At 48.1% G+C, this 20148-nt stretch overlaps 1 protein-coding gene across 5 annotated transcripts; it reads left to right on the top strand.

Moving 5' to 3' along the window:
• Window positions 1-71: 71 nt before the first annotated feature.
• GSTZ1 (glutathione S-transferase zeta 1) lies at window positions 72-11428 on the top strand. 5 transcript variants are annotated; one of them, XM_017528550.2, is made up of 10 exons: window positions 87-210; window positions 3563-3650; window positions 3911-3962; window positions 5862-5929; window positions 6496-6576; window positions 6939-7064; window positions 8469-8568; window positions 9174-9226; window positions 9766-9815; window positions 10996-11428. In XM_017528550.2, the coding sequence occupies exons 2-10, from the start codon at window positions 3633-3635 to the stop codon at window positions 11120-11122; spliced, it is 675 nt and encodes a 224-aa protein (XP_017384039.1). In that variant the 5' UTR covers window positions 87-210; window positions 3563-3632; the 3' UTR covers window positions 11123-11428. The 5 variants fall into 5 exon arrangements, with proteins under 5 accessions (XP_017384040.1, XP_017384043.1, XP_017384039.1 ...); XM_017528551.2 differs by lacking the exon at window positions 3563-3650 and having other exon boundaries at window positions 72-210; XM_017528553.2 differs by lacking the exon at window positions 6939-7064.
• Window positions 11429-20148: the final 8720 nt, after the last annotated feature.

Genomic DNA, 20148 nt, shown 5'->3' with positions numbered 1-20148 from the left:
AGCCCCAGGGCACGGGGCATGGCGGGAGGGCTGGGCAAGCCAGAGGCGACCGGAAGTATCATTCTAGTCCAGCTCCTCGCTTTACCCGGACGAAAGCCTCGAGCCTAACTCGTCGAGTCTCACTGGGCCTTAGTCGTCGGAGAGTCCCAAGCGCGAAGTTTCACGGCCTGGAGGAGGGGTCGCGCGAAGTGCCAGATGCAGGCGGGGAAGGTCTGTGCTGCGCATCCGGGTGGAGGGAAGCTGGTTAGACACCCGGAGACCCTAGGGGGATGGGTCAGAGGTGAACCGCTCCGCCCTCCCGGCGCCGACAACCACTCCCGCCGTGCAGTGCGCCGCGCCGGGCACGCTCTGCGCCTGCGCGTTGCGCGTTGCGCACTGCCCGCTGGGGCTCGTAGTCCCGGGAGGGTTGGGCCAGAGGAGGCGGCTCTGGTGTGGCGTTTGGAGCAGGGTGGAGTCGCTGTCCCGTCGCGCTTCACTGCTGCCCTGCCCTCCCTGCTTGCCGTAATAGACCCCTCCACTAGGGCTTGCAAATGTCGCCCCACGCCTCCCAGTTTCTCGCAGCCATTCATGCTCCTCTCTCGGCCCTAGCAGAAGATGGCCTTCCAGTAATGCTTGAGGGAGGAGAGGCGGTCATGACAATCACCTGGGGAGCTTCACGGCTTTCACATGCCCTTCCCAGTGCCCGGTCCCAAGACGCTCTGTTCATCTCTGGTGGAAGGGACCTTAGAATCTGCATGTTTTTACAAGCGGCCCAGATAGGTCTTATGCGCCGTAAAGTTTTATGGCACTAAGGAAGGTGGCACATCAGATGGGACTTTGCGTCATGTAGATAATGTATAGTCCTCCCTCTTCCAAATGGGATTTTAGGAATCTTTCTCAAGTCGTGTGTAAGACATGGTTTAAAAATAAAATGTGCTAAAGTAATCAGAATGCATATTTGAGTTGGAAACAAAAGTCTTCCAGGAGTACTGATGAGATGGATACTTGGGCTTAAAATTTAGCTCTACAAGTGCAGAAAGGAACAGGGGATGGTCTACATAGTTATCACTGGTAAGAGAAAGCAGAAATTGCCTAAGAGATTTCAGGTTTCCTGCTTGTGGGTCGTGATGGAGGGCAGCGGCATTTACCATGCTCTGGTCACCCGTAGTACAGATCCAAAGGTGTAACATTAGAATGCCATTAGGTAAGGCATTCTTCAGGGATTCTAAGCTAATTAATGTCTGCCACTCTCTAGTGGTCACTAGCAGTCCCTGTCCCTTGGCCCCAGGAGTCCCTGTAGCCTGGCTAGGTAAGGAAAGGGGGCTGCATCTCCAAATAAGGAAGATCCAGTTGTGGCTACCCAACTCCTCCTCTTTGAAAGACCCTTTCTGCCCATCACCTGCTTTCTGTGCCAGGACCATCTTTACTTTCTCCACAAAAGTTGCCTTCAGGACAGCCTGGAACTCCTGGGCTTGGGAACCACCTTGGAAGGGCCTAGATTCCCCCTTGTACCCTTGTCCATCCAGCAGACTGAGTTGGTAGTACAGAGATGGTGAAAGCAGTTTCATTGAGCAGCTTAATGTGCTGGGGGTGGCAGAGGGGAGAGGGAGCTTTGGTGAAACATCTGTAGTCAGAGGGGTAGTAAACAGGGGATCTGAGAAATTCTGTCAAGTTCTCCCCCATCCATAGGGATACACGTGTGTTGGTGGGAAGATTCATGAGTGCTAACCACTGGTGAGTCTTTCTTGGGCTCCACTTTGAAATGCTGGCTACCCAAGAAGTACCAGAGAAATTAGCTTTGAGGCCCTTAAACTTTGGAATAGAGACTGAATACCCAGCTGCCCCCAGGAGGCCAAAAATAATAAAAGTGAGAAGAATGGGTCAGATATGGGCTATAGAGACCTAAGAGGGCATACCCTGGCTGATGGGGGCCATCAGTCTGTTCCCATCAATTGCCACTATTTAGGAACCCAAATCTACTGTCTCCAGACGTTTTTTTTTTTAAGATAGAATCTCACTCTGTCATCCAGGCTGGAGTACAGTAGCTCGATCTTGGCTTACTAGAAACTCTGCCTTCTGGGTTGGAGCAATTCTCCTGCCTCAGCCTCCCAAGTAGCTGGAGTTACAGCTGTGTGCCACCACGCCTGGCTAATTTTGGTATTTTTAGTAAAGACGGGGTTTCACCATGGTGGCCGGGCTGGTCTTGAACTCCTGACCTCAGGTGATCCACCCACCTCGGCCTCCCAGAGTGCTGGGATTACAGGTGTGAGCCACCATGCCCAGCCTGTCTCCAGATTTTTAAAGAAAAAAACAAATAGGTGTTATATATAAAATGTCATGATTTTTTTTAACTTTATTTATTTTGAGATGGAGTCTTGCTCTGTCCCCCAGGCTGGGGGGTAGTGGCACAGTCTTGGCTCACTGTAACCTCCGCCTCCTGGGTTCAAGTGATTCTCATGCCTCAGCCTCCTGAGTAGCTGGGACTACAGGAGCATGCCACCATGCGTGGCTGATTCTTGTATTTTCAGTAGAGGTGAGTTTCGCCATCTTGGCCAGGCTGGTCTCGAACTCCTGGCCTCAGGTGATTTGCTGGTCTCAGCCTCTCAAAGTGCTGGGATTATAGGCATGAGCTATCACACTAGAACAAAATGTCCTGATTTTTAAACATTGGCAACTATGTTACCATTGAAACATTTTAAACTACTGTGTTGAGCAGACAGAAATTCTGAGGGCCAGATAGGTCCCCAGTGTGCTGCCAGCTTTTGACCTCACCTTTGGGGTAAGTGAGCATATCTGCCAGCTGTTTTTATGGAGCCAGCTGAGATCCTGGAGGACTGCTAGGGGGTGGGGTTGAAGGAGATAGGCACCAAAGCATAAAAAAATTAGAATTTCTGGTCTTTCTGCACTGCTAGAAGGAATCCCTGCCATCATTTTAAGGCAACTCTTTGTTTTACAAGCCAAAGATTAGAAGCAGAGGCTTGTCCAAGGTCATGCAGAGCTGGTTCCTGTACCAGGTCCAGGCTCCAAATGCCAGCTCGCAGCCCACTCTACCACTCAAACCACTGCATCAAAACCAGGCCACACTCTGTGCCCAGGACACCAAACCTGGCCCCAGCAGGAGCATAAGAAATTTCCCGCAAGTTGGAAATAAATGCCTTTTTTTTTTTTGGTTTGTTTGAGACAGAGTCTTGCAGTGTTACCCAGGCTGGAGTGCAGTGGTGTGATCTTGGCCTACTGCAACCTCCACCTCCCAGGTTCAAGCTATTCTCCTGCCTCAGCCTCCCGAATAGTTGGGATTACAGGCACCCACTACCATGCCCAGCTGATGTGTGTGTGTGTGTGTGTGTGTGTGTGTGTGTCTGTCTGTCTGTGTGTTTTCAGTAGAGACAGCGTTTCACCATGTTGGGCTGGTCTCAAACTCCCGACCTCAAGTGATCCGCCCATCTCAGCCTCCCAGAGTGCTAGGATTATGGGCGTGAGCCACTGTGCCTGGCCAGAAATGCCCTTTCTGACCAGAGTCAAAGTTCCCCCAACTCCTGGGTAGTCCAGCTTCCCCATTGGCTCCTGAAATCCACCCCTTTAGGTTTCCTTTCCCTGCTCAGAAGCTTTGCCAGAGGGGACATTCCCTGGAAGGCTGAGGGTCACCACGCACCATGAGCGAGTCTGGCAAGGTAAGGAAGGCACTCGCAGTCTAGCTGCACCTTTGGGGGCCTCTTGGACCTCAGGAGCTCAAACCAGCACAATTTTGGAGCCAAGGGACCTCACAAGACTGTCAGAGAGCCCGGAGTCTGGCCTGCGTTGCCCAGATGCAGGCCTGAGGGAGGAGGCCTGGCAGGGTAGGAAGAAACCATTGGCTCCTCTCCAGCAGGCTCCTGAAGCTGGAGCCCACCCGGCATGGGTTAACACGCATCTTCATCTTCTTTCTCCTCAGCCCATCCTCTATTCCTATTTCCGAAGCTCCTGCTCATGGAGAGTTCGAATTGGTAAGAGCTATGCCTCTGCCAGGCCGAGTGCTGGAGTCGGGTGGGCTGGGGTGGAGAAGCCCAGGTGCAAAGCTGGCCAGGGATAGAAGGGGTACTCTGTCAGAAAGGACCTCACCCCCAGCAACCAGCATCCCCCATCTCCTAGAACCCCCATCCCTGAATGTCATCTCCACCCCAGACATGCAGGGTGAGGGTGGGAGGAGGGGGGTTGTTTTTTCTCTTGGGACTGATACTTCTCCCAACACTGCTCTCCAAAGCCCCTTGGCAACCATGTTTAAAGCAGGGTCACAAAATCCAGATGCCCCTGGTAACTGGCAGGGGAACAGCTGGCCTCCTTCAGTTCTTATCTTATTTGAACTGACAAAGCAAACAGAATGAGTCAGCGTCAGCGTCAGCGTGAGAGGCTTTAGAAAAGCAGAAACAAAGGCCTTGTGGCTAGTCCTTGTTTGCCCTTCCCTCCCTCGGCTTAACACAACCTTCGGCAAAGGTCATCATCAAAGCCGCTCGCTCGTACTGCGGAAAAGCTCTGTGCTGAGTGCTTTTGTGTGCAGGATTCCATTTAAACCTCGACAACCCTGGGAGGGAGGTACTATTACTGTCCCCGTTGTGTAGAGGAGGAAACTGAGGCACAAAAAAACTGAGGCAAGATTAAGTAACTTACCCAAGATCATTCAGCTACTAAGAGGCAGAACTGGAATTTGAACCACATAGTCTGGCTCCAGAGGCCCATTAAGTTGCTTGCCTGAGGCCACACAGCAAATAACTATGATGAAATTTGAACCCAAGAAGCTAGCCTCCAGAGTGTGGAGGCAAAACCAACTTCTGTGACCCCTCCTCTGTCCCGCAGTCACTTGGTATTTGCTGGGATCAGTAAGCAAGAGCACTGGGTGCCAAGAGAAACTTCCTCCAAGATTAACCCATCCCTAGGCGCCAGTGCCGCTGCCCTGGCTCAGCCAGAAGCCGGAGCAATATAGGTGCTGTCTGTAGGGCCTGCGTGCTTTGGCCTTTCCTCCTCGGCCCCAAACACTGTCACTCTCCGGCATGGAGCTGACCAGCGCTAGGACGAGCCTGGTGTTGCCCAGGCTCTTTACACCACGACATGTCTGGTCCTCCTCCCCTCGTGCCTGTGCCCCTGCCTGAGATCGGCCATCACCATACTCGAATGCCCAAGTGTGCATGCATAATACACACACATGCACACACACGCAATCTGCTCCACTAGTGTTGACCCACCCAAGTTTTTTTTACCCTCAGCTTGCCAGGGGAAATTATCAAAAGGGATGGAGAGGAAATCTGAAGTCACAGCAAATGCTCCGAGGCCACCAAAGAGCCCAGTGTCTGTCTGGAATCTCTAGTAAACAGCCCTGAGAACAGAGAGAATAGATTGGAGGAGTTTCCTCTCCAGCAGAACAAGACTGCCGCTCTGTGTGTGCTATGGGTGGTCACCTGAGCTCCCTCCCTTGGCCCTTAGATGCCTTCTTGAAGGAGTAATTGCATGTCTCCAACCAAGACACTGGTCATCACTGTTTAAGGCCTGGGGCAGGGGCAGGGGGCAGAGGTAGACACGACACACCCTTGCTGTCCTCCAGGAGCCCACAGAGTGGCAGGGCATACACCTTTATCACCACCCAGGGGGCATGATGGCCCCATTGCGGGGTCCATATCGTGAGGTCTCTGAGAGTTCAGGGGTGAGAGAGGCAGAGCATTGAGCATCTGGGGTAGGGAGTGGGTGGTGACAAAGAAAGCTGGAGAGAAGGGGATAGTGCCAAGCTGAGCCTTGACCACCCAGAAGTGTAGCGACGCCTTCTCCTCTTTGGCCTTATGTCACCCTAGAAGGGCTCTTTCCTTAGGAGTTTGGCCAGAGGCTGTTCCCTGACTGCCATCTGCGGTCTCTCCTAGCTCTGGCCTTGAAAGGCATTGCCTATGAGACGGTGCCCGTCAATCTCATAAAGGATGGGGGCCAACAGGTAAGAAGGCTGTGCCCAGACCATGATGTAGGAATTGGAGGCCTTGAAGAGGCACCAGGCAGGGGAAGAAGGGGAGGCTCTGCCCCCGAGAAGTGAACCTGTATCCTGTGGACCGTCACTGCAGGAGGCTGCTGGCTCTCCCTTGTGGGACAAGGTAGCAAGCTGTGCAGTAGTAGGAGGCCAAGGAAGGGCCCAGGTCAAGGCTTGGTACCCTAGCCTGGGCTCCCCAGTCCCTGACCCTGGAAGGGTGGATGGCAAGTGGGTTCCCACCCCATACTGGGTCCTCTGGATGGCTGACTAGGGTAGGAGCCGCCGTGGTGGCCACAGTGTAAGATGCAGGGAAAGCCCATAACCAGGCTGTTAGGATGAAGCCTGTGGCTCAGCAGCTGCTGGGGTTTGGTAAACTGCATGGATCCCCCGGGGATTAACCTGGGCCTAGGAGCTAGGGCCTTCCTAGGGAAGGGAGAGGGGGCTGGGCAGCAGGCCTGGAGTTCTCCTGCTTGCTTGGTTCTCCTCTGGCCAACTCAGGCCAGGCCATCCAGTCTACCAGGGCCTTGTCTCCACAGTTCTCTAAGGACTTCCAGGCACTGAATCCCATGAAGCAGGTGCCAACCTTGAAGATTGATGGAATCACCATTCATCAGTCAGTGAGTGCAGGTCCTGGGGGAGGGTCCTCGTGAGAGCAGTGTCTTGAATGAGAGTGCCTGACATCTCTTCCTCACCTGTGTATGGGCAAGCACGTAAGAGGCCTAGCACATAATAGGGGCTCAATACAAGACTCGTGGGGAGGGTGGGAGGTTGTTAGGAAAATAAGAGAAGACTCAGGCATATGAGGAACCAAGTTCTGCAGGATAAGGTCCACAAAGGCTACACAGGGCTTGAGCTGAGAAGGAGGAGGGGAAAGAGCATAGTGATGGTACTAGAAGAGGAGGAGGAGTTTGCTGGCCCTGTCCCCTCTGGTCCAGGGGTCCTGGGCCCTCTCCCTGCCTCACTGCTCCCCTCTGGACAGCTGGCCATCATTGAGTACCTAGAGGAGACGCGTCCCACTCCACGACTTCTGCCTCAGGACCCAAAGAAGAGGGCCAGTGTGCGAATGATTTCTGACCTCATCACTAGTGGCATCCAGCCCCTGCAGGTGTGGCACTTGTACACTTGCAACCTTGCACACTTCACGCACTCTTACACTTACACACTCATACATTGGCTGAGAGCTGCCCAGTGTGGCGGCAGGGGTGTCAAGGGAGAGCCAGGGATTCTTAGGGGCTTTGACTTGGACCATGTGAAAGAAGGGGCAGAGATCTCAATCTCAGAAATCAGCCAGTGGGTCCCCAACTGCTTTCCGAGAAGCTCCAGATTTCCAAGGACACATGTACATGTGCTCAAGGTGGGGAAAGGGCCAGGGTGGCAGGGGAGAGACTGGGTGGGCTTCTGTCCAGGCCTCCTGCCTTTAACCAGAGTGGCTTTCCTTTCATCTGTGCTATCTCAGTCATACCCTGGGATGCTCGGAAGATTTTTTAAGTTTCACTGTTGGCCGGGTGCTGTGGCTCATGCCTGTAATCCCAGTACTTTGGGAGGCTGAGGCTGGTGGATCATAAGATCAGGAGTTTGAGACCGGTCTGACCAACATGGTGAAACCCCCTCTCTACAAAATACAAAAATTAGCTGAGCGTGGTGGCGTGCGTCTATCATCCCAGCTACTCAGGAGGCTGAGGCAGGAGAATCGCTTGAACCCGGGAGGCAGAGGTTGCAGTGAGCCAAGATTGCACCACTGCACTCCAGCCTGAGCAACAGAGTAAGACTCAGTCTCAAAAAAAAAGAAAAAAAAAAAGTTTCCCTGTTAAAACAGACAAGTATTAAAAACAGTTCATCTGTCCCAACTCCTACTTTGTGAATGAGGAAATAGCCCCAGAAGGGTGGAATGACTTTGCTGAGTCCCATAGCTAGGTGTAGCAGAGTGGAGACTCAGCCAGGACCCCTGCACACCTGTGGCCCCCACCCCCATGTCATCTTGTTATTTTAACAAAGGATGTTGGAGCCAACAGACATCTCCATTTTACAATGAGAAGGCAGAGGTAAAATGGCTCTGGGGTGCCAAGATGGAGCCAGGGTGGAAATCTCTGGAAGCCAGTCGTGTGTGCCTCCCTCATCCCAGCCCCACCCTTGGTCACACTCCCTCTCCTCACAAGGGACCATGCAAGGGAGAAGAGAGGGAAATGGGCCTTGGGTTGTGGGCACACCTGCCACAGCCATGGCCACATCTTGTGTCGCATGAATAGGCAGGGATTCATGCACATCTCTGATGGAATCACGTGGCTTTTAGAGGCCACTGGGGCAGCCTGGGAAGGTGACTGCTGGGATGGCTACCTCCCGCCAACCTCAGGGCCCTGGTTGAAGGAAGGAGCTCATGGAGCCTGGGGGAGAAGGAATAGATGTCCAGCCAGGGGCAGATGGGAAGTGAACTTTCCCTGAGGGGGTTTGGCCAAGTGGCAGCCGCCACCCAACACTCAGAACAATCACAGATTTTCTTTGGGCTGCACAGAACCTGTCTATCCTGAAGAAAGTAGGAGAGGTTTCCAAGGACTTGAGAGAGGAGACGCAGCTGACCTGGGCCCAGAATGCCATCACTTCTGGCTTTAACGGTGAGTCCACATGCCTGTGAGCTGTCCCACTGGGGCAGCCTGTGAAGGTGACTGCTGGGATGGCTACCTCCCTCCAACCTCAGTGGCCTCTCAGAGGTCTGACCCTTGCACACAAGGGCCTGGGTATCTGAACCAGCCTCCTGGGCTGCTTTGGTCTTGATAGTTCCATGGATGAGAGCAGGGCTGGGAAGGCGATAGGCTGGGTGGGTATCCAGACCTTACCTCCAGCGTTTTCGGGAACCTCAGTCCCTGAACCCACAGCTCTTCATAGCTGGGTGGCCCAACTTCTGCTTCATTACCCACTCCAGCCGGGAAACCAAGGCCAGCACAGCGCCAGCCATCAGAGTGAGAGCTGCCACTACAGCCAGTGGCTGGGTTTGCGCACTCAAGTGGGGGAAATGGTGGCTGGATGTGTGGAGCCTTAGGAAACAGAAGCTTGTTCCTAGCAGCTCTCTCCAGACCCAGCTGCCACATTCTCTCTAGCAGCCGTGCCCAGTCTATCATTCAGATGGGCACCCATTTCATAACTATGGAGGCCAAGGCCCAGAAAGCTTCATGTCCCCTTCCTCTGCCCAGAATAAGATGTCCTTGTGGCCTCCCCACAGCCCTGGAGCAGATCCTGCAGAGCACAGCAGGCAAATACTGTGTAGGAGATGAGGTAAGCTGTCCCCAGGCCCAGCCACAGGGGCCACCTCCCTCATGCTGGGACTCTCTTCCACTGGGACTTAGCCATCGTCCCCACCCTGAGGCAGGTGGGGCTCAGAACTTCCTGAGCGGGGAGCTTTCTGCAGGGGGGAGCTCTGTGCCATGGGGCACTCCTCAGCTCAGTCCCACTAAACCATCTCAAGAGGCAGTTATTCAAGGTAGAAGACTGCGCTGTGAGAGGATGAGGCAGGCCAGGCATCAGTGGAGGGATTGTGCTAGATGATGTCTGTGCAATCAAGGCAATCCATCTTTTCTGGCCTTCTCAACCCACAGAGCTGGTCGTCAGTGCAACTGGGGCATGGCCTGGGAGGGCATTTCAGCTCTGGGAAACACCCAGGCAGGCTTGTGGCAGACAAGAATGGGGGGCAGCATGGGTGAAAGAGCCAAAGCAGATTTTTGGCACCCCCCGGTAGAATCACAGTGGACACACCCAGTCTAGCCAGTGAGTCTAGGGTACTCACCCTGATGAGAACCCACCTGACCCTCTTTCAGGTGACCATGGCTGATCTGTGCTTGGTGCCTCAGGTGGCAAATGCTGAGAGGTAAGAGAGCCCCGCCAACCTCCCTTCTCCTGGCTCTGCCCACAGTCAGGCCCCCACTCAGCTGGTGGGGTAGCATCTCATTCGGACTCTTCCCCAACCAGCCAAGGAGCCTACCATGCCAGGCCACTCAGCCACTTTGGCCTGGAAGACAGCAAAAGAAATTGGGGCAGTGTTCCCACCATGCCCATTGAAGCACAGATCCTGTATGGATAGCTCCTGCTCCTGGGAGGAGCTGGCTCACCTGGTGGACCCTCAAGAGCCTGATGTCCTCAGATGTGATGTGTCTGTGCCCAGCAGTGAGCTCTACCTCTGCTTCCCTCCATCAACCCTTCAATAGGGCACGAATGAGCCCTATTGAAAGCATGGAACCCAGCTCTGTCTTAAACAAGGTAGAGCCCTGGCCTTCAGTTTAATTCCAGTGAGCCCTATCTGGAAAGCATCTTGCTAGGCATTAGGGATATGGAAACATGGCACATTCCCTGCCCCCAAGAAGTTTCCATATCCCTATCTCTAATGGGGGAAGAAAGACTCTACATATAAATGCCTAGCACTGCGCCTTACACATAGTAGGTTCTCAAAGAAATAGGAACAGTAGGGCCGGGCACCGTCATTCACGCCTGTAATCCCAGCACTTTGGGAGGCCGAGGTGGGAAGATCACAAGGTCAGGAGATCGAGATGATCCTGGCTAACATGGTGAAACCCCATCTCTACTAAAAATACCAAAAAAAGTAGCCAGGTGTGGTGGCACACACCTGTAATCCCAGCTACTCGGGAGGCTGAGGCAGGAGAATCACTTGAACCTGGGAGGCGGAGGTTACAGTGAGCTGAGATCACACCACTGCACTACGGCCTGGGCAACAGAGCGAGACACTGTTTCAAAAAAAAAAAAAAAAAAAAAAAAAAAAAAACAAAAGAAAAAAAAAAAAAAAAATTTTAAAAAAAAAAAAAAAAAAAAAAAAAGAAAGAAAGAAAAAAAGAAATAGGAACAGTAGGTAACAGATGCTAAATGATACTGCCCAAGATCTACCCATCCTCTATGAGTAAGGGCTGCCCCATTGTCCTTTCCTGGACAGCTCCTGGGACCTCATCCTGCCCTGCCTCTCTGCTCCCTCACTGCCCCCAGGGCAGTCTCCCTGTGTCCCTGAAAAGCTTGGCTTAGCGGGTGTTTCTCTACTACAGATTCAAGGTGGATTTCACACCCTACCCCACCATCAGCTGTATCAACAAGAGGCTGCTGGCCTTGGAAGCCTTCCAGGTGTCTCACCCTTGCCGGCAGCCAGATACACCCACTGAGCTGAGGGCCTAGCTCCCAAATCCTGCCCCATTAGCACAGGGGCACAGGGGCAGAAGCTGGGTGAACTGAAGAGGCCTGGAAACAAGTGCGTCTTCATTGAGAGGACAGAAGACTCAAAGTCTAGCCCTGGATCTGCCTTCCTGCTGAACCCAGTTCCACCTCAGTCCCCTCATCTGTCAAATGCATGTGGGGTGGGGCAGGGAGATACTGGGAGCAGGGTGGACAGAAATATTACCTGCTATCTATGTGACGGCGGGGGGTCGTGAAGCTGAGATGAAAATGTGGATTAAAATGCCTGGCATGTTTACCATAGGACCACAGGGAAGCCTGAGTGTGTTTTCTCATCCCCTTTTGTTGTGTCTGATTCCAAAGAATGCCCACACTCAAATCTGGCCTGAATTAAACTGAAGGCCAGGGCTCTACCTTGTTTGTCTAAGACTGAGCTGGTTCCCAGAAGATGAACACTGTCCCTAGCTGGAATCCCCTGTGTCTGGACCAGTAGAAGAAGTCAGTCAGCTGCTTGCCTACCCTGTGGCAGGCCTGGCCCATGGGACCTAAGGGCAATGAAGAGAAATATGCCCAAAAGCCTGCCTGAAAGAATCAGACAAGATCCAGGGAGATAACAGATAGAAGCAGGAAAGCATCTAGTGACTAGCTGAGTTCCCAGGGCTAGAATGGTACCGTTGTTAAATGTTCCACTCCGGGCTGGGTGCAGTGGCTCATGCCTGTAATCCCAGCACTTTGGGAGGCTGAGACAGGTGGATCACTTGAGGTCAGGAGTTCAAGGCCAGCCTGACCAACATGGAGAAACCCCGTATCTACTAAATATACAAAATTAGCCAGGTGTGGTGGTGTGAGCCGTAATCCCAGCTACTCAGGAGGCTGAGGTAGGAGAATCACCAGAACCCGGGAGGCAGAGGTTGCAGTGAACCGAGATGGCACCGTTGCACTCCAGCCTGGGCAATGAGCAAAACTCTGTCTCAAAAGAAAAGAAAAAAAATTAGCCAGTGTGGTGGCAGATGCCTGGAGTCCCAGCTACTCAGGGAGCTGAGGTAGAAGAATCACCTAAACTCGCGAGGTGGAAGTTGCAGTGAGCCGATATCATGCCAGTGCATGTCAGACTGAGTGACAGAGAGAGATTCTGTTTCAAAATTTAAAAAAAAAAATTCCACTCCAGCTCTGAGAGGCGAGTTGGTCGTCTCAACCCAGTTCCTTGTCTTCAGGGCCAGCGTTCTCCAGACCAGTCCCAGGATTAGGCACTCCAGGTAAATCCACTCCTGAGTGTTCCTGGGAATGGGAGGCAGACTCCCCCATGGACAGTGTGAGCAGCTACTGACCAGGCCAGCTCAGGAGATCAAGCAGGTACAATGTACCATGGGCTGCTCCAGAGGGAGCAAGTTCCCATGCTTGGCAGTGTGCGGGCAGAACCAGGACCAACCACCTCTGGGCAGAGATGGCATAGGGAGATTGGGGTAGCTTCTGGGGATGAAATGAGATGACTTTTTAGGACCTATACCTCCTAAAGGCCCCACCTCTTAATACTGTTGGATTGGAGATTAAGTTTCAACATGAATTTTGGAGGGGACATAAACATTTAAATCCAGGCCAGGCGCAGTGGCTCACCCCTGTAATCCTAGCACTTTGGGAGGCCAAAGCAGGTAGATCACGAGGTCAGGAGTTCAAGACCAGTCTGGCCAACATAGTGAAACCCCATCTCTACTAAAAATACAAAAAAAAATTAGCCAGGTGTGGTGGCGCATGCCTGTAGTTCCAGCTGCTTAGGAGGCTGAGGCAGGAGAATTGCTTGAACCCAGGTAGTGGAGGTTGCAGTGAGCAGAGATTGTGCCACTGCACTCCAGTTTGGGCAACAGAGCAAGACTCCAACTCAAAAAAAAAAAAAGGGAGAGAACATTTAAATCATAGCAAAGACCATCGCTTTTTACAGGACATTTTCCAGTAGGGGCTTAAGTCAAGTCCCTCCTTTCCATATCAGCTCTCAGTTCCGTGCACACTCATCATACACCTGGTCCTGACATGCTAGAGGCCGCAGGGAGACCTGACACACGGACTTCCCAGAGTGGGAGTGGCCACTGTGAAGGATGAACAATGACGGAGTGGCCTGATACTGGTAATTCCAACTATGTGGAAGTAACAACTCCCCAGAAATACTTCAGAAGGAGGAAAGCAGTAAGGAGGTGCTGTCAGGAAACACCTGAGAACACAGCAAAAATTATAGGCTTGTGTTCCTCAGAAATTTTACATATCCATTAAGGAAAGTGGCAAACTCACTGGATAAACAGGTGATACACATATTTATAAGATACTAATTGTTTTTTTTTTTTTTTTTTTTGAGATGGAGTCTCACTGTGGCACCCGGGCTGGAGTGCAGTGGTGAGATTTTGGCCCACTGTAACCTCTGCCTCCTGGGTTCAAGTGATTCTCCTGCCTCAGCCTCTCAGGTAGCTGGGACTACAGGGGCCTCGCACCACGCCTGGCTAATTTTTTGTATTTTTGGTAGAGACAGGATTTCCCCATGTTGGCCAGGCTGGTTTCGAACTCCTGACCTCAGGTGATCCGCCCACCTCGGCCTCCCAAAGAGCTGGGATTATAGGCGTGAGCCACTGTGCCCAGCCAAGATTGGCTCTTCCTTTTAGATTTTTTTATTTAAAAAAAGTTTTTTTAGAGATGGAGTCTCACTATGTTGCCCAGGCTGATCTTGATCCTTCTGCCTCAGCCTCCTGTGTAGCTGGGCTGGCTCTTACTTCTAAACATAACTTATTTAGCTCTTGCTTCCAAGGTCATAGGCAAGCATCATTCTACTTTTGGAGAATACCTTGAACTAAGGATAGCTGCCAAGTTTAAGCCGGAACTGCACAGGTTAAAGAACATTAAGGCTGAATGTCAAGAGCTGTAATGTGTGAGCTGCCTTATGTAATCCTGAGCTATGTCAAGGTCAATGATATGACACATATGCTTTTAAAAGTTAAAAAAGATCTTAAATATATTATGTGTTAGCAGTGACATATTACATCCAGCATACCCAAACATGAGTCATTAATGATCCCCAGCTGCATGGAATCTGCCTGGGCTTTTGGTTAGTTGTAGGGTAGTTTGGTGATTACATTCATTTAACTCAATTGTTTCAGATCCCTTCCTCTTTTATGCTTCAACCTCTAAAATATGTTGCAACAGAAAGCAGAGAATGATCTAACAGGTTCATTTTAGAATCAAGATATCACTGAAGGAAATACTTACATGCAACCCTTCCCTGCTCCAGTGTGAGTCCTTATTCTGTAACAGACACCAGAGATGTGGTTTTAAAAGATATCAGAGATATGTTATGGTGTCACTTTTGTTAATGAAAATAGGCTGAATTCATATCACCCAGATTACATTAATGATTGGCCTGGTATCCAAAGTACAGGTTCCAAATTTGAACAGAATATGTTTATGGGGAAATGAGGCTCACTGGGACCAAATACTGATATAAAACTCAATGTTCTATATGTTCTATTTATTAATCATCACTGTAAACCCAGTTTTTCCAATCCCAGTTCCCAGTTCATGATATTCTGCCATGAATTAAAATGCAGATGAAAGATCTATTATTAACCTTATTCTCAATTTTTTTTCTTTTTAGTTTTACTTAACTTTTATAATCAATATATTATGAAATAATTCATATGGGTTTATAGAATACCTTTCTTAAGAAAGACAAATAAAAGACAAAGAATTTAAAATGTAAATCAGATTCATTAAAATATAACTCAGATGTTCCCAGGTGCATAGTGAAAAAGTTTATTTATGACAGATTTCAAAACTCAGAAGAGATGACAAAGAATGCACAGAAGCATCACAAAACTGTTACATAATATAAAACACAAGAACTGAGCTATTTAAAGAACCACAGCTCAGAATCATCAGTGTAATCGCAGTAACACACTCAGTGCCACAGGATGATAAAAATGGTATTTTAAGAGAAAAACCACTCAGCAGGATACAGAAGTAAGTAACAATTTGGTAAGAGCTCTTAGAAATCACGGGAGATGTTAATAGCATTGCTTATGATAGGGGACATGTGAAACAAGTTGACCGTAATTAATGATTAGTTGGGATGCTTTTGTATTTTAAAGAAAAAAGATAAAAGAGTGACAGTTTCTCTTCCAGACCCCTTTTTATAATGTCAGCAACAGTACATGATATAGAACAGTAAGGAAATAACGTCTTTGTGGTTGCCAATTGCTTAACTCTTGATGAAGAAAACATGATCATGTTTCAGTCCACTGATTGATGTCCACTGAGTACATGGCACCAAAGAAGGCCCTTCAGAAACAAGTTAAATGGCATAAAGTAGTTTAGAAAATCTTCAAGCACCTCCCTTTTTTCCAATTACCCTTATCCAAAGTCTGGCTTTCTTATAATCCATCACTTGGATTACAAAACAGCTCTCTTCTGGGAATTTCAAAACACTTCCCATTATGTTAAGGGAAAATGGGTACACCAGAGTCATGGGTTACAGAATCGCCTTCTCCAGACCTGACTTCTCTTTAACGTGGCTAAGTGGAAATAATTTAGTTGGATTAAATGAAAGCTACTTCACTTACGGAATAATCTCAGGAGACATGAGTGAGGTTTTTCATATGGAGTTCCTTAGTAGCATGTACTGTTTAGGATATGAAAGAAGGAATTAAGATAATGTTTTCCAGATGACTCTTGGCCCAATCCTAAGAATCAACAATAACAATCAATAGCAAGGAACATTACACATTCAACCCTGAGTGATGAAGAGAGTTCATTCAGGAAGAGAGCCCCTTAAACTCTGAATTAAGGGCTCTTTGGTAAGATCATATACTATAATAGTTCAAACCAAAACTTCAGAATGGTTCATGATCCTATATCACAACTTTAGAAAATATACTTTGTCCTCTGGAAGTCATTTCACATATATTATTTTACCCCCAGATAAGCTACAACTACCTGCTTAAAATGATTTTTTTTAAAAACTATGGAATTAAATAAACATGCATCTCTAGATTTCTAGGGCAACTTTTCATCCTCTCTTAGAATGAAGAGCCATGACATTAACTCTGGTCCACATACCTGAGGCCTAAAAGATATCAAGGTACATATAATAGGAATCAGATCATGAGCCTGATTTCAAAGCCAGTGTCTTGCCTTTGGACTCCGTGTGTGAGGCATGCCTATTTGTAAATGAGTTCCACTATCACAGGCTTTAGGCAAAAGTGTTTTCTTAGCTTAAGAATTCAAACAGGAGGGGCTTTGTTTGGCCTTCTTGGTTTAGGCAGGGATAACAATTGAGAGGGAGCAGTGATTTCTGAGCAAAATTCTAAGATCTATTTGATAGCTTTGCTCTCCCCTGCCCGCATACTCCTACCCCTTGCAACTTCATTTTATTTTGTTTTCACTCCTGGTGGTCAATTTTAAAAGTCAGTTCTCAAGCTGCACGAAACGGTTTAACTTATGCCCCTCCCTTATGCTCCACTAAAACAAGTCTTTTATGTAAATATTAGGGTCACTCAACTCCACACCTTAGAACCACGGACACTAGGGTTAAAAGGCAACCTTTTGCAGATAAGCGTTCTTAACAAAAAAATATAAAAGTACAGACTTTAGAGTTTGGGTTTCAACTAATTCTCTTCAAGAGGGACTGAGCAGGGCTCATCATAAACATAAACATTACTTTTTATAGATAAAGACATTTTATGATAATACCTAATCCCACTGCTTAATATAAGGCAGCGTTCAGATTTCACTCTTCCATGTACATATTATAATGGGACAATATACACTTCTTTAAAAGTCTGAGTTTTTCTTCCCAAAATAACAAAAATATTTTTTAAAGTGCATATATCAATTCATTAAGAAAAAAAATAAGAATGGTCAATTCCAAATTGCTACCTACTTCCATGATAAAGCTACCTGTTCTCTGAGGATTGAGTTTTGGTATCAGGATCCTGAGGTCATGTCATCAAGCAACAGAGATTAGCCCTTCTGGAGCAGCTTCACAATCACTCCTGTACGGAAATGCCAGTTAGTAAGGAAAACAGCAGAGATCATGGCCTGAGGGAAAAGGGAAATACAGCACAGGTTTTGAAAGATGGAGACCAAGAAACAATTTTTTTTTTTTTTTGAGATGGAGTTTTGCTCTGTTTCCCAGGCTGGAGTGCAATGGCACGATCTTGGCTCACTGCAACCTCCACCTCCTGGGCTCAAGCGATTCTCCCTGCCTCAGCCTCCAGAGTAGCTGGGATTATAGGCACCCGCCACCAGGCCCAGCAAAGTTTTGTATTTTTAGTAGAGATGGGGTTTTACGACGTTGGCCAGGCTGGTCTCAAACTCCTGACCTCAGGTGATCTGCCCACCTTGGCCTCCCAAAGTGCTGGGACTACAGGAGTAAGCCATCGTGCCTGGCTCCAAGAAACATTTTATGAAGACCACCTCCTGGATAACTCATGTTGAATGAAACAGGTCTGCTAAAAATCAGGGGCTCCCTGACAGAGCTGATGTTGTCTGTGCAGGGGACATTCTCAGCATTCTCTAACTGGAACTTGTCAAAAGGAACAGAATGTTAGAATCATCTTTGCTTAAGAATTGGTAGTTTAAAATTTTTTAACTTACATGGGGGGGTGTATGGTATATATATATATATATATATATATATATATACAGTAAACCAAAAATAAAATTCCAAACCCCCCAACTGGCTGAGTGTACCCCCCTCTTGGCCTAGGGGATCCGAAAGGAACCTGAAAAACTAGTCCATGATAGAAAGAAGAGGGTCGGACATGCCTCATTTTACCCTCTTCACTTTGGAATTTAAATACAACTGACCAGCATTAACATTAATACAGAGATCTTAAGACTAACCCAACAGACTCTTTGTGGCAATAAAATACCAAATCCCAACCTGACTCTGATATAGCATCACATGACAGATAGCAGGCCCCAAAGGAAATCAAAGTATTTTACTCCCCAATATATTTATTTAACATATTTTGAAATGGCCCTACAAAGCTGTTTCTTCTGGGGGAAATTCGCATTCTGTAGAAAATCTCCCTTTTTTTTTTCCTTCTTTTTTTTTTATTTAAAGAGACAGGGTTTCGCCATCTTGGCCAGGCTGGCCTTCAACTTCTGACCTAGTGATCTACCCACCTCAGCCTCTCAAAGTGCTGGGATTACAGGCGTGAGCCACCGCACCTGGCCATTTTTTTTTTTAAAGAGACCTTCAAAGCTACTGCAAATCAAGAAAATCTCCTTCTCTTATTAGGTCTTTTCTGGAGAGTCTGATACCTTTTAAGGTCTAATAAGAAATATTCATCATCTACTCTCTCTGAAGCCTGCTACCTGGAGGCTTCATCTACATGACAAGAACCTCAGCTTCCACAAGCCCCCCTTACTTTAACTTAAGCTGACTTCATCTTTTCAGGTAGATCTTAACTTTTTCAACCAATTGCCAGTCAGGAACTCTTTGATCTACCTCTGATCTAGAAACACCCATCTTCGAGATGTCCTGCCTTCCCAGGCCAAACCCATGTATACTTTACATGTATTGATTGATGTCTTTGCCTGGAACTTCTGTCTCCCTAAAGTGTATAAAGCTGTAACCAACTACCAATCCCTACCTTGGGGATGTGTTCTCAGAGCCTCCTGAGGCTGTGTCATGGGTTCTTAACCTTGGCAAAATAAACCTCTAAATTTATTCAGACCTGTCTCAGATACTTTTTGGTTTACAGTATATTTATATTTCTTTTAAGCTGTTTGCTAAAATTTTTTCACAATATAACACTGGCGGAAAAATCAATACTTAGTCTTCCTTTCTAAAAGCCCCATGTCTCAACAAAGCGGCAAAACTAAAACTAAATAAATTTAAGAACTCCAATCTCTCTCCTACTATGAAGCACTTTCTTTCAATTGCTTGTTAATATTTATTTGTGCTCTAGAGAACAGGGTGAGGATCAAAGCAAACAATTTTCATTCTGTTGTTTGGGTCTATAAATTTGGACTGGGAGGGGCCAAGGAAATGACCATCTCTTAGAATTTGCTGAGCTGCGCGTTCTCAGTAATTACCTGTGCTTCAATAAATAATATCTTGCCTTACAAAAAACAAGTTCAATTGTTTCAGAAATGTGAGGACAGTGAATCAGTGAAAATATCTTCTTTTAGCTATTTTGGAACACAGAAACCCTGACTGTCAGTGAAAAACCAGTATGGAATGAAATGTCACCGTGCCCAGGACTTCCAAAGTGACCAGATGCTAACAGGCACACAGAGGCAAGGAGAACAAGTCCCTCAGGCTTCCCTGATGCAACAGAACTAGCATTCCAAAGAAAATAAGCAGAGAATCTCATGGTGAAAAGAAATCATCAATAACAAGTGTTATCCTTGGGAGCTTGCTACGTATGGCCTGACAGTTTCATTTTGAGAGGAAGGCAGAAGTTAATAATAAACAGGAAAAATAAGCAAGGCTTTAGCTGACTAGAAAACAGCTCAGTAGAAAATTATTTTACAAAGATTATATTCAATTAGCTAAGGCATGATTTGACTTCAAGGATGCAAGAGCAGTCACTCAGCTACCCAATGGGATGACACACTGCAAATCTGGTCTTCACTGCCTCAACAGACAGTCACTAAAATAATTTCTTTAAAGGTATATAAATTTTGGCCAGTGTCATCCTCTACAAAACACATTTGCAAATATAAAATAATGGAGGTATGATACAGCTCAGAGGATGGGAATGCTCTGGCAATCCCCAACATCCTATCCCGCTTGGAGCTTTGCTCCGAGGGGAAGAGAAGGCGCAGGATGTATTGCATTTGATGTGATGTAGATGCTACTCAGGACCTACTGGGAAGAGTCCTGCTCCTTGAGTTATGCTACTGTAGGGATAGACCCTTGGTGTGAGGAATCCAACAATGAAGGAGTGAGGCAAAGGAAACATCACGAAGAAGGTGACTCCTCAGAGAAGACAAAGGACTCCGAAATCCTGGAATCACAGGATATCTCTGATGGGCAATTC

This window comes from Cebus imitator, unplaced genomic scaffold (assembly GCF_001604975.1).
Source record: "Cebus imitator isolate Cc_AM_T3 unplaced genomic scaffold, Cebus_imitator-1.0 Scaffold54, whole genome shotgun sequence".
In the NCBI taxonomy this organism is placed as follows: domain Eukaryota; kingdom Metazoa; phylum Chordata; class Mammalia; order Primates; family Cebidae; genus Cebus; species Cebus imitator.
Note: the sequence above shows the minus strand (reverse complement) of the source record. Positions and strands in the feature narration are given on the sequence as shown.

Coding starts and splice junctions, on each gene's coding strand:
- GSTZ1 (XM_017528550.2), top strand. Junction 6,577..6,938: donor GAATCACCATTCATCAGTCA/GTGAGTGCAGGT, acceptor CCCTCTGGACAG/CTGGCCATCATTGAGTACCT. Junction 9,227..9,765: donor AATACTGTGTAGGAGATGAG/GTAAGCTGTCCC, acceptor ACCCTCTTTCAG/GTGACCATGGCTGATCTGTG.